The following is a 14,160-nucleotide window of genomic DNA, read 5'->3' as shown; positions in this document are numbered from 1 at the left end:
TAGGGAATATCCTGTCAGGACCTGGAGACTTATCCACTTTTATATTTTTCAAAAGTGTCAGTACTTCTACAAGGGGTAAAATTGGTCCATTAGAGAGTCAGAGTGGAAAGCTATCTGCAGAGCCAAAAGAGATGGGGGAGATATTAAACAATTTATTTTCTTCGGTATTCACCAAGGAGAAGGATATTGAATTATGTGAGGTAAGGGAAACAAGTAGAGTAGCTATGGAAACTATGAGATTCAAAGAAGAGGAAGTACTGACACTTTTGAAAAATATAAAAGTGGATAAGTCTCCAGGTCCTGACAGCATATTCCCTAGGACATTGAGGGAAGTTAGTGTAGAAATAGCAGTGGCTATGACAGAAATATTTCAAATGTCATTAGAAACGGGAATAGTGCCGAAGGATTGGCGTACTGCTCATGTTGTTCCATTGTTTAAAAAGAATTCCAAGAGTAAACCTAGCAATTATAGACCTGTCAGTTTGATGTCAGTGGTGGGCAAATTAATGGAAAGGATACTTAGAGATAATATATATAAGCATGTGGATAAACAGGGTCTGATTAGGAACAGTCAACATAGATTTGTGCCTGGAAGGTCATGTTTGACTAATCTTCTTGACTTTTTTGAAGAGGTTACTAAGGAAATTGATGAGGGTAAAGCAGTAGATGTTGTCTATATGGACTTCAGTAAGGCCTTTGACGGTTCCTCATGGACGGTTGGTTAAGAAGGTTCAATTGTTGGGTATTAATGATGGAGTAGCAAGATGGATTCAACAGTGGCTGAATGGGAGATGCCAGAGAGTAATGGTGGATGGCTGTTTGTCAGGTTGGAGGCTGGTGATTAGTGGGGTGCCACAGGGATCTGTGTTGGGTCCACTATTGTTTGTCATGTACATCAATGATCTGGATGATGGTGTGGTAAATTGGATTAGTAAGTATGCAGATGATACTAAGATAGGTGGTGTTGTGGATAATGAAGTAGATTTTCAAAATCTACAGAGAGATTTAGGCCATTTGGAAGAGTGGGCTGAAAGATGGCAGATGGAGTTTAATGCTGATAAGTGTGAGGTGCTATACCTTGGCAGGACAAATCAAAATAGGACGTACATGGTAAATGGTAGGGAATTGAGGAATGCAGGTGAACGGAGGGATCTGGGAATAACTGTGCACAGTTCCTTGAAAGTGGAATCTCATGTAGATAGGGTGGTAAAGAAAGTTTTGGTGTGCTGGCCTTTATAAATCAGAGCATTGAGTATAGAAGTTGGGATGTAATGTTAAAATTGTACAAGGCATTGGGGAGGCCAATTCTGGAGTATGGTGTACAATTTTGGTCGCCTAATTATAGGAAGGATGTCAACAAAATAGAGAGAGTACAGAGGAGATTTACTAGAATGTTGCCTGGGTTTCAGCAACTAAGTTACAGAGAAAGGTTGAACAAGTTAGGTCTTTATTCTTTGGAATGCAGAAGGTTAAGGGGGGGACTTGATAGAGGTCTTCAAAATGATGAGAGGGATAGACAGAATTGACGTGGATAAGCTTTTCCCATTGAGAGTAGGGACGATTCAAACAAGAGGACATGACTTGAGAATTAAGGGACAGAAGTTTAGGGGTAAGAGGGGGAACCTCTTTACTCAGAGAGTGGTAGCTGTGTGGAATGAGCTTCCAGTGGAAGTGGTGGAGGCAGGTTCGATTTTATCATTTAAAAATAAATTGGATAAGTATATGGACGGGAAAGGAATGGAGGGTTATGGTCTGAGTGCAGGTGGATGGGACTAGGGGAAAATAAGTGTTCGGCACGGACTTGAAGGGCTGAGATGGCCTGTTTTCATTGCTGTAATTGTTATTTGGTTATATGGTAATAAAAGGAAAAGAAGCACCTGAAGTAGGGAGACATGGGAGATAAGCGGAAGGAGGAGGGGAAATTAACAAGGTGATGGGAGAAATGTATGTGCATGGGAGAAGGGGGAGATTAGCAGGGTGGGTGGTTTGGGGAAGGTCTACTTGAAATTGGAGATTTCAATGTTCATGCTGGTTGGGTTGTAGCCTACCTTAGTGTAATATGAGCTACTGTTCTTCCAGTTTGCTAGGCTTCTCTCTAGCAGTGGTGGCCGAGGAAAGAGAATTACAAGAGTTGAAGTGGCTAGCATCCACAAGCTCCAGCAGGCCTTGTTGGACAGAGCACATATTGGGCAAAATGGTCGCCTAACTCCATATGTTGTCATGCTGAAGAGGACTATTGCATTCAATGCACCTGATGATTCATCTGTGGACCTCCTCCACATCAGCAAGTCAAGCATAGACCAGGCAAAGGTTTTGCTGAGCACTTCCACTCTGTCCACCATGGCCTGCTGGATCGCCTAAATGCTTGTCATTTTAACTGCACGTCCCATACCAATCTTTGTGTTCTCGATCTCCACTGTTGCCAGAGTGAAGCTGCACACGAACTGGAAGAACAGTACCACATATTCCATTTGGGTTGCCCACAACCCAGCTGCAGGAACAATTAATTCACCAATTCCAAGGAGATACCTCCTCCGCTCCCTCACCCTGGTATGCACATCTTTCTTTCATTCCTCCCATCATCTAGTTCCTTCCCCCTTTCTCCCACTCTTCCCAACTCAGTCCTCCATTTCTCTTTTATCTCCACTCTTTCCCCTTCCACACATACCTCTCCCTCCGGCTTTATATTACACTCCTCTTCCTTTCATACCAGGCATCCTCACCTCCACCTCCTTTTGGTATTATCGCTACCCATATGCTACTTACCCCTCTTCACCTGTATCCCCCAGAACTTGCTGACTTTGCCCTCCTTACTAACCCTCTGTCATCTACTCCATTAGTGTGATGAAAAGTCCTAACCTAAAATATTGCCTGTCCATTTCTCTCCACAGATTGTGCACGACTCGTCGAGTTCCACCAATGCTGATTTTTGCACTGCATATTCCCAGATGGCTGGATACTATTATAAATCATTGTTATTGTCACTTCTCTGGCTGAAGAATTATTTCCCTGAATCAGTATACAAAATTCACTGATAAGAATTCAAATGTATAAAATCTAACAGATCAGCCACAAAGAATGAAGATATGAACTGCTTACCTTAATAAGGGAAGTTATCACAATAGCCCCAGCATTAACCATAGGATTGTGGGGTTTATCTGAAACAAAGAAAACTGTCACAAAGACAAAATACAGGCCACTGGAGAAGTAGCCTAGGCGTCAACAGTTACTTCGCAATAATAGAAAAGGAAACAAAGGCTAACAGAGACGATACATTCGTAGAAATGCAAGGAGGGCAGAATATGATTTCAGTCTCTACACAGCTATGCCAATTCCCCAAATACAGTTACTTCAACCAACTATTTTTATTAATTAATGCTTTATGGCTTTCAAACCATTCACTGTCATATTTCACTGATTTATCATGTCCATTAATAACCAGAGTTCATTTTAGTTAGCTGTTAAATTATAGGATACAAATCTTGCCAGCATGCCAATTTCTTGTCAATTTATTTCATCTTTTAAAAGTGCATGCTTCCTCTTTAAATGACTCCAAATTATGTAGCCTCCACGGTCATCTGGGGTAGAGAACTCGAAAGGGTCACCACCCTCTGCAAAAATTATTACACATCTCAGTTTTTTTGTTTTTTTTTTAATAAGGGTGGCACAGTGGCAGAGCTGTAGAGCCGCTGCCCGAGACCTTGAGTGCTATCTGTGTGGAGTTTGAACATTATCCATGGCTGCATTTCCTCCAGGTGCTCTAATTTCCTGCCTCATGTCAAAGAATTGCGTATTTTGGGGTTAATTGCCCTCTATAAATTGCCCTAGTTAAGGAGTGAAATAACAGAACGAATAAGGACAAGAAAGTTGTGCTGCTTCAACAAAAAAAAACATGGCTGTTTCTAATTTAGAATGAGATATAGTAGTGTCACAGGAAGACTGGTTACATTTTCAGAGAAATCCCTTGTTAGCTTTATAAAGCTTACATAAGACATTGCATATTAAAACTCAAGGGGTGTTTCTTTTAAATTGCTCAAGGCAGTAAGGCAGTCAATGACATAAACTACTAACTCAAAGTTTAGGAACATCCAGATTTGCAATTTAAGAAAATGAAAATATGAAAAACAAAAATATTTCTATTGTTAAATTAATACAACTGAGCCAATGTTAATCAATTGAAATTCTAAATTTCAATAGCACTAATTAAAAAAATAAAAAATAAAATGTCCTTGAAAATAGCAGTACATTTAAAATACAAATTCTACCTTCTTCATTCAGGAAGAGTTTGTTGAAACGTAATCCACTGGGTTCTTTGCCAACAAATTTGTGAACATGCTCAGTCCCAAGATCATGGATAGAAACTGCATATTTCAATGGTTTCACACAGGATTGAAGACAAAAGGGAACTTTGGTATCTCCAACTGAATGCCTAGAGTAAGGAAGTTTTAGATAATTAAAAACAACTCAATTCCACAAAACAGTAGGAGTACAAAAATTACCATGATACATTTCTAATGACCAAAATATGAATATTTAACTTTAGCTACATATAGAATTAACTATATTCCAGACCAATTTTCCATCTACAATGTATTAGCAACAGCTCATGCTAAAATAGTAGCAGAAATAATTAATGTTAAATTACCTTCATTTACATTTAATATTGTTGAGAGTTCATTACATGTTCAATCCAATTAATGCCTCTATCATTTGTTTGCCTGTCAACATTACATCATAATTGGGTCACATTTCCAACTCAACTTCAGTAAAACTCAGGTCATTTTACCAAATATTCCTCCTGCTGAAAACTTAACTGGCCTTGGCCAAGCATTGCTTCGCTGGTTTCCTAGATTACCTCCACAGCTCACAATCACTCCAATATCATCTTGCCAGCATCGTGGCACACCCATTGATTTCTGCCAATCTTCACCCACATCTTTGTCGTTCCCTCAGCTTGACTTATCAAGCAATTTCCAGTCATACAGGCATTTTGTAATTATCACTCAATTCCACCCCACCCTCCAATATCTACATGTCTATTCCTTTTCAACTTTCCAGTATTTCAATATAATTTTGCTATTCCTCAACCAATCCTTTCTCTTTACATTGCAGGAATCTTTCAGGTCAAAATGAGCTGTTTGCTTAAGTGATACTATCGATGGCAATGACCTCACCCACCATTTCCCAAATTATTTTATATTGCCATCTCTCTCCTGCAATACTTCAAGAAGAAGGGTCTCGACCCAAAACGTCACCCATTCCATCTCTCCAGAGATGCTGCCTGTCCCACTGAGTTACTCTATTTTCCCAGAACCTCTTGGCTATCTTTTGAAACTGTTTGAAAAAAAAAAATAATTGGACAAAATTACGTTTTTAATTCAAAGAGTTTTTTTGGAAAAGTCTAAAATATTAAACTTTGATCCACTTTTTCTAAATTAAAAAAAGACCAATGAACTTTAACAGGTGAATTTATCCCAATTTGAATTCTACCATTAGGAAACAGTCAATGGAGTAGTGCAAACGCCACTTCTATGGGCCAGTTAAGGGAATGCTTTGCCCAGCAATGTGGCAAAGACAATCTTGCATTTTAAATGTACATGCTTAAAAGCAATTGACGTACATACACAGGCCTTAGAATGCCATTTTGTATTGAAGGTATACACTCAAGCTAATATTTATCATGGATTCCTGCAATACAAACAATATGTCAGCAATCAAAAGTTATCAGTACTGAAACATTTGGACATTTTACACATCAGAAAAATGTATTATTTCAGACTACTCCTTTAGTGAGATTTTTACATCCCTCAAGTGTTTGCCCCATGCCTGTCTCATAACAGCCTGATGTACTGTCTATGCCCTGTTTATTAGTTATACAAATTCAGTTGTATTGTCCTGCTTCTGCTCATTTAAACGAATAATGTCTGAACAATGCTGTAATGGTTTGTCAGTTTTATGGAAGCATACCAGCCTTTATTTAATACTCTGATTTCTTGTTATAAACATGTTAATCAGTTGCAACTATGCAATACGTTGCATAAAAGATCCAGAAACTTAAATACTAAAAAGTTTAATTAGTTTGTGCTATGATTTACATAACTTTTCTGAGCAAAGACTATCCAATTTGTAGCCTATTAATTTAAAATGGACAAGTATATTACACTCGCTCTGCATGTTCCTCCTTCCCAATTATTACCAATCACAAATTTTATTTTTAATCACAATTTAAGAAATTGTACCTTTATAATGCTCTTAAATATTACGACTCAAGAGTTTATAATTTTAAATGTCCATTGGTCATCATAAAAGATTCTGCACATACCAAATTAATCTTGTTTGTAGCAGAGATTGCATTGTAAAGCTTTATCATAATTGCTTTTTCCAAAGGGTCAAAATATGAAATCAAAATGAAAGTTCACCAGATCCTGCTGGTAGTAGCAAATGATGCTGTACCTCTACAGTAGTAAGTTATTGCATATTACTCAAATCAGTTCAAAATGCTAGCAATGAATTTTTGACAATGGAAATTGCACATTCCAGCAGTTACAACGCACCAGGGTTCTAGTACACAGCACCAGTTTATGCAGTGAAAGGTGCATTTGATTGCAAGATGTGCCAAAAGCTCCATTTGTGTCGGGTTTGGGGAAAGCATAACTCTGCGTGTATATATATTCATACATGCAGTGTACATGCATCAGTCTCAAATGCCTGATGACATTTCTAGTCAATGAAGAACTCACAGAATAATTGTGCTGTGACCAAAGCAGAACATCTGTGGTGCAAGGTAGCCTTTACCAGTTGACTAAGTAATGCCAAAAATGCAACCTGAAGAAAGATCATCAATGACCCGTGACTAGCGTCACAGGAATGCAAAAAATAGCATCACACTAACTGAAGTTTTGTAATGCGATTAGAGTAGTAGAGAGTGAAAGTGGAGATAAACAATGAGTGGAATTTGGCCATACACGAGTAAAATCAGAAAAATTCCAGATCAGTTCTGGCAAAAGAGGACAAATTTAAACAGCTCATACTGCATTGAACTCAAATGCAGGTATCAATTGTGCACATGGTTTGTTTAAAAAAAAAAAAATTCAAAACACACCTGTGTGTACATATGAAGCAAGCTTCAAATCATTATTGACAGACCAATGGATTGCTACAGACCAGCAACTTTTCAGCTACTGATTGTGCATTGATAACCTTTTAATGCCATGCCAGATGAGCTGTGTCAGTTCTCAGGTGGTTTCTGCTAGGAAATCCCATGAAGAAAAAAAAGCAAACACTGGGAATTGGTCTGTGTATACACACACCTCCTTTATGGCCATTTACAGAAGACTGGCACACTGAAGTTGTGAAAGAGTTTGCAGCTCCCACTTGCTCTCCTGGCTGAAGTTCATTTCCACCGAGGTGAAAGACTATAAAAAATAAAGACGACTTAAAAACAGGTACAAGGTAGAAGTCTCAGTGTAAAAATAAGTTGTTCCTCTCACCAGTTTTCCCACGATTGCTTCCAAAAGATTTCTTGGAGCACAAGTCCACAGGCAAAAGTTACCCTCCGGTACTTTACCGAATAGACAATATGCAGAACTTAACAAGGCAGGCAAAGAAAGTACTTTAAGATTACAGACGGAGGCAGATAATATTGATGAGGTCTTCCCACATATCATAACATTAACCAAGAGCAGGAAGACCAATTCTCATTTTTCTAATAATGGTACAATGAAGTGCCTTCAATGTCCTTTGCCATACTTTACAAATCATTGCAAATCATAAATTGAACATGGAATCTTCCAATTCATACAGTTCAGCCATTTGCCAAGTAAATTCTCAACCATTAGTTAAAGCAACTTGTCTATTGTATGGTACAGCTAAGTACTTGCTGCTTAGTAACCAATCCTAGAGAAAATTCAGGCCGTCATATCAATTAAACTAAGTTAAGGAAATGTAGCCATGAGTTTATAGATTTGTTTAAATAAAACCTTGCAACAATAATTCACAACTGGCATTTTTAAATTATCTACTTTGAAGGGGGGAAAGCATTTAATTCCATTGAAAGCTATAAATAGAAATACATTTTTTTTTTAAATTGCTGACATTTTTGTTCCAGCTAAATGATATATAACCTCACTCTCCATCACAGTACACCTGGAAATAAGTTAACTCATCTTGGTGTTCATTATTCAATAAATTCTAGGGTATGTGTAATCTGGAGAGTTTGCATGATTTGACGCTACAACAGAATTCAGTCAAATGCAGAAATCAGCATTTTGTTTTAAATTGAAAAACATTTAATTAAGTATTAAAAGATATAAAACACAATTGAACTATTTTTCATTTTAGTGGCATCCTCTTTTGGGAAAATCACACCTTTTTCTTATCATGGAACATTGTTTGACATATTTTCTTGATGTTAGACCATCAACAAACAAAAATCAAATTTTGACAATGAATTCAAAAATAAATATCCATGAAAACTAAAGTCGTTGATATTGGTTTTAAATGTGAGGAACTCAGTCCATGTGCACTTAGGGAATACTCAAACTGCTCAATTTTATTCAGAATGTTCAAAATTGAAATAGAAGTGTAAAGGACATACATGGTAAATGATAGGGAATTGAAGAATACAGTTGAACAGAGGGTTCTGGGAATAACCGTGCATAGTTCCTTGAAGGTGGAATCTCATATAGATAGGGTGGTAAAGAAAGCTTTTGGTATGCTAGCCTTTATAAATCAGAGCATTGAGTATAGAAGCTGGGATGTAATGTTAAAATTGTACATGGCATTGGTGAGACCAAATCTGGAGTATGGTGTACAATTTTGGTCGCCCAATTATAGGAAGGGTGTCAACAAAATAGAGAGAGTACAGAGGAGATTTACTAGAATGTTGCCTGGGTTTCAACAACTAAGTTACAGAGAAAGGTTGAATAAGTTAGGTCTTTATTCTCTGGAGCTTAGAAGGTTAAGGAGGGACTTGATAGAGGTCTTTAAAATGATGAGAGTAGACAGAGTTGATGTGGACAAGCTTTTCCCTTTGAGAATAGGGAAGATTCAAACAAGAGGACATGACTTCAGAATTAAGGGACAGAAGTTTAGAGGTAACATGAGGGGGGACTTCTTTACTCAGAGAGTGGTAGCGGTGTGGAATGAGCTTACAGTGGAAGTGGTGGAGGCAGGTTCGTTGGTATCATTTAAAATAAATTGGATAGGCATATGGATGAGAAGGGAATGGAGGGTTATGGTATGAGTGCAGGCAGGTGGGACTAAGGGAAAAAAGTTGTTCGGTGTAGGGCCGAGATGGCCTGTTTCCGTGCTGTAATTGTTATATGGTTATAGGTCATATTTTTCTCCACATGTAAATATTTTCAAAAAATTGTTCTAAAGATTGTGTCAATTTAATTAAGAGATTAAAGAAACATTAATAAATGCTTTGCTTCACTTCAGAGTAAATAATGAACATTATAGGATTTGAGTAGAAAATATATTTAAACGCAATGGAACGATTGGCTTCTTCAAAAATTACTATTGCAAATGATTTTTCCCATAACTTCTGTAACTGAAATATTTCTGATTTAAAACATGCTTGCTTTGAAATTCTGGTAGTCGTAGACATCAGCCAAGTTCAAGTTCTATTAGGAGAGTCAGACAGTAAGGAAACTGGCCCTTCAGCCCACTGTGTCCGTGCTAACCATAAACCATTTGTATTAATCTGATATTGATCCCAATTTTGAATTCTTCCCACTTTCTCAGTATCTGATGCATAAGCATCACTCACTTATGCTTTAGTGACAATAACAACTTCCAAATAACTTGTAACCTGTATATCTTTAGGACATGGGAGGATAACCGCGAGGATCTTGGAAGTCACACTGATCAGAATAAAACCTATTGAGTGCCTGCCAGTCAAGGTACTGCCCAGAAATTGAATTTCATACGTTTTCAGTCAGCTGAAAGGATGCTGAATTTTGCTTGAACATCCAGTTGGGTGGACTACTATAAAACTGATAAACATATTCAAAACAAAAATTGTGAGGATACTTTGCAACCCCATACCTTCTCCCTATGTTACTGTGCCAAATTCCAATCTCCCTGCGTCCCAAATAGCAGTCAATGTAGATGTTATGGCAACTGCATGATTTACCACAAAATAATTCCCCGCAAAAGATACCCTTGCTCAGGTAGATCATCCAATCAAATTTCCTAGTGGGCCAGGATCTTTTGGAAACAAGTACAAATGATTGAAAATCAGCACAACTGTTTCTTTAAATTGGGCATTATACACAAAAATTGATGCAAATTGATCCAATATCTTGGCTCACCCTTTCTTACAAATATTATATTACAATGACAACTCAAATGTCGGGCCCAGGAGCTGACGAAAAAAATAATAATTACTGGAAGGCATTTTGGATTCTTGGTTGAGACATTAAGTACAGAAAAGTCTACCTAGGGTCTCTCCAATGTTACTTAGATATCCTTCCATGTTACAGTCATTGATTTTTAGTTTCAGAGCTCAGATTTCATCAGCTTTAAGCAATCACTAAGGGACAGGTTAAAGGTCACTATAATATTAGAAGTCACACTCGAATATCTCAAAATGAATCATGATCAAAATTCCCCGAGCATTTCCGAGAAAGAAAAAACTCCTTTCACTTTCAATTTCTTTTCAAGTGCACACAAATAATTGGAAAAAATATATAATGGTCCAGAATTCCTGGCAACAGCTAGATACCCACTTACTGCTCATTTACATTTGGGCCCTTGCTTGCCTGGGGCTGATCTTTTTTTTTTAAATGAAACTTGTTTCATCATGGCCTGAAGACAGCTGTTGGTTGCAATACATGACATAGGTGACTAACTAAAAGTAGTATATCTAACATTCAGATAGGAAAAATGTGTTACTCACACCATCAACATTTAAATGTAAATATTTAGAAACACCAGAAAGTTTAAAATTTAAACTACATTTTCTTAATAGAGTTATTCCTGCAACAAACTTGGTATAAATTGAACAAGCAGAATTCCCAATAAAGCTTCCGGAAACGTATAGGATATAGGCACATCACCACTAGGTTTCTTGTAGAGTTTTAAAAAAATGACCACATTACAACAGTGTTAAAAAGAACACTCAGGAATTTGAGTCTTTCCTGCTTTGCACACTCATGGGAGTTCTGAGTTTCCTTGCAGGGAAAGAAAATATCTGAGGTTCTACAATAAATTGCCTGAGGAATCTGGACCAGTGTATTTGTTGCTTTTGCAACCAAGCACCTTCCCAAACTCACCAACTACCTGAATGCAATTCAGGAGGTTTGGATGTACAGCAGCAGTTACTTTTAATCCATTCCTGTTTATTAGCTGTATTTCTAACAGCAGAAGTCCAAAATACACCAACAAAAAAAATCACTTTAGAAGTCTGCTTTCAGTGCTTGTCACATATTTGCTGTAGTTATCATTAGTCAATCTGCAGAAAATGTTCACAGAATTTTGAGAATAACATTGTCCTTTTCACAAAAGCTCCTTGAACATCGACATCAGTGCAGAAGTGTATTTAGTTTGCATTCCAGCATCAGCAAGTTGTTTTGCTTTCCATTGACATCAGTTAGTGGTGAGGTAAATGGATAATCGAAAAATTATATGTAACACAAACCTCATCAGCCATCCCACAAATGTTTAGTGCTTTAATGGTGCAGCAAGATATGGATGATTACATCAGTTTGTCATAAAAATAAAATAAATTTAATCAAGATAAGTACAAGATAATGCCTTAGACAGGTGCAAAGGGAATATATTATTGGAAGTGTGGGGTGTTTAGGAAGATGGGAGCAAAGTGCATGCCACTAGAAATTCTACCGTCACAACACAGGATGATAGGATTGTTAACAGGCAAATGTCACACTTCCCTTTAATCAGCCTAGGCATAGAACACAAGGGCTGGAAGATGCTGCTAGACTTGTGCACATTAGTGAGACAACCGGTTGACCGGCACACCACAGGCCGCCATATTTCAGGGAAAATAGATGTACAATAGAGAGTACAATAAAGGAGAAGAAATGTTGCCAAGATCAGAACATTATGTAAACAAAACTCAACCTAATTTCTTTAGCAGAAGGAAAAAGGAGCATAGATTTAAAGTAAATGGTATGAGTAAAGGGGAAGGAATAGGGAACTTTGTACCCCTAAAAACAGGGTAAAGGCCAAAACCATTACCATACTTAAAAAAAACTTGGATGTGCACTTTAAGACTAGTGACCTGCAGAACCATAAAACAAGTGATTGATGATTGAATGGCAGAGTAGATTTGATGGGGCGAATGGCCTAATTCTACTCCTATAACTTGTGACGTGCTCAAGATGGATTAGGCTGGATACCTCTTTTACAACCAGCACGACACACAGTAACTGAATGGGATTTGTTGCGTAGCATTTTAAAAAAAAAAGATTTTCTATCCTTTAAGTCAATGCGAAACCAAAACAGAAAGTAGCGGCTTGAAGACTTGAACACGAGTGCCTTGCGATTGAGCAAACAATGTGTATCTTGATATTTATTCCATAGCAAAATTTAGTGCTCCTGAAGGAGTTAAAAGTTCGGGACTAGCGTGCATTGTCAATTTGCTTATTCTTGTGTTTAAGATTTTTTTTTAAATCATAGAAGGGTAAACTGTTGGAATTGCAGAGCCGTCACAAATTCAAAGGATCAAATGGCACTCTTGAAACTTCAGATATACCTAAACTACAATTATGTGAAGCTGTTCAGGTTTATAGCAATGATTAAATATAGGATCAAATTATTCACTCAAGCAGTCCCCATTTGACTACACCAATAGTTAAAAAACAGAACTAAAAAATCAACTGATTCTAATAGGAAACATTTAATAACACATTGCTGTGCCAAGTGGATCAATAATGAAAATATGGACAATTTGGAGCTTCAGTTCAATGACAGACCAGCTTATGAAACTAAATGCAAATAAACTTAAAACTAGGAACAAAATATCATGTTCCAAATGTTGTGTGACATCAAGGACCTAGGGGATAGTCATAATTTAATTGGCCAGTAATAGAGAATGGAAAGTGGGAATAACTGAGCGGTTTAATGCAATGACATATATGCATTCTGGGAAAAGAAAACAATTCCTTCTGGATTGGCAATAATGAAGAAATGAGAAAGAAGTGGGGAAACAATGGCAAATATGAATTCTTTTGAATTTCAATTGTATGAGAAACAGAATTAATCCAGAAGAAACAGGTTAAAAAAAATAGAAATTACTTTTCTTTTTTTTTTAAACGAGTAAATTACGAGTAAACCAAACCTCGCCATACTTGAAATAATTGCTTACAATTTTAAGTTTTTGGAGTAAAGGTTTAAAGTGCTAAATGTAAATACATTCATTAAGTATTTCAAACAATTTCACTTTACCTACCACATAAAGAAAATCATTTTCAAGAAGTTTCTTCCTCTTTTCTGTCTGTAAGGGTGTATGTGAAGAGAGTTTGGACAGTCTCAATCCGCCTCCTGGCAAGCAAGGGTCTAAAATATAAAACTGACCCTAGTTTGAGAGCAAACAGCAATCTCATACCACATCCCAGGTGACTAGGATGGCTGCTAGCACATATCCCAATGCCAGGAAGTTGAGCACATTGTTGAGGCAGAGTGCACGGATTTTGACTCATCAGTAGGCCATAATTAACTGAACAACATTTGATACTAAAACATTCCACTCCACAATCTCAAGTAGGGGTGAGAGGAAGAAAGGGCGAGGAACTGTTTTAGTATCTCAACTCTGCTTTCCCTATACTCAGCCTTATTTTAATATTAATTGACAGTTTTGGAAGTAAAGTGACAGTAACATTTACACATGGTAAAATTTACAATTTGCCAGTCCACATTCAGACAAACAGTTCATTCTTGGTACACAGGAGGGAAAGGGGCAGAAAGAAGAGTTGAAGGATGAATTAAATGGCTGTAAATAAAGTGCAGTGATAGTTCCTGACCATAAAACAAGGTGATAACTTTCCAGGTTGAACCCAAGGAAAGACACAAAGTAATCACCACAAAAGAGTTGAGGGATCATTTGAGCCCTCATAATTTGAAGGTATCTGGACAGAGGGATGATTAAAAGTGGCAGATCAAATATGAGGCACAAAAGGAACATTTACTGAAGAT

General features: G+C 37.3%; 1 protein-coding gene across 3 annotated transcripts in view; it reads right to left on the bottom strand.

Annotated features, from left to right (window-relative positions):
• Window positions 1-14,160, bottom strand: part of LOC129698643 (glutaminase kidney isoform, mitochondrial-like) — a 77,500-nt gene that overhangs the window by 47,725 nt on the left and 15,615 nt on the right. For all 3 annotated transcript variants that reach the window (XM_055637775.1, XM_055637774.1, XM_055637776.1), the window contains exons 6-7: window positions 4,266-4,429; window positions 3,100-3,158 (exon numbers count right to left, since the gene is read on the bottom strand). In XM_055637775.1, the coding sequence (XP_055493750.1) occupies window positions 3,100-3,158; window positions 4,266-4,429 (223 nt within the window). The remainder of the gene's footprint in view (window positions 1-3,099; window positions 3,159-4,265; window positions 4,430-14,160) is intronic.

Source organism: Leucoraja erinacea, chromosome 7 (genome assembly GCF_028641065.1).
Source record: "Leucoraja erinacea ecotype New England chromosome 7, Leri_hhj_1, whole genome shotgun sequence".
Classification (NCBI taxonomy): Eukaryota; Metazoa; Chordata; class Chondrichthyes; order Rajiformes; family Rajidae; genus Leucoraja; species Leucoraja erinaceus.
Note: the sequence above shows the minus strand (reverse complement) of the source record. Positions and strands in the feature narration are given on the sequence as shown.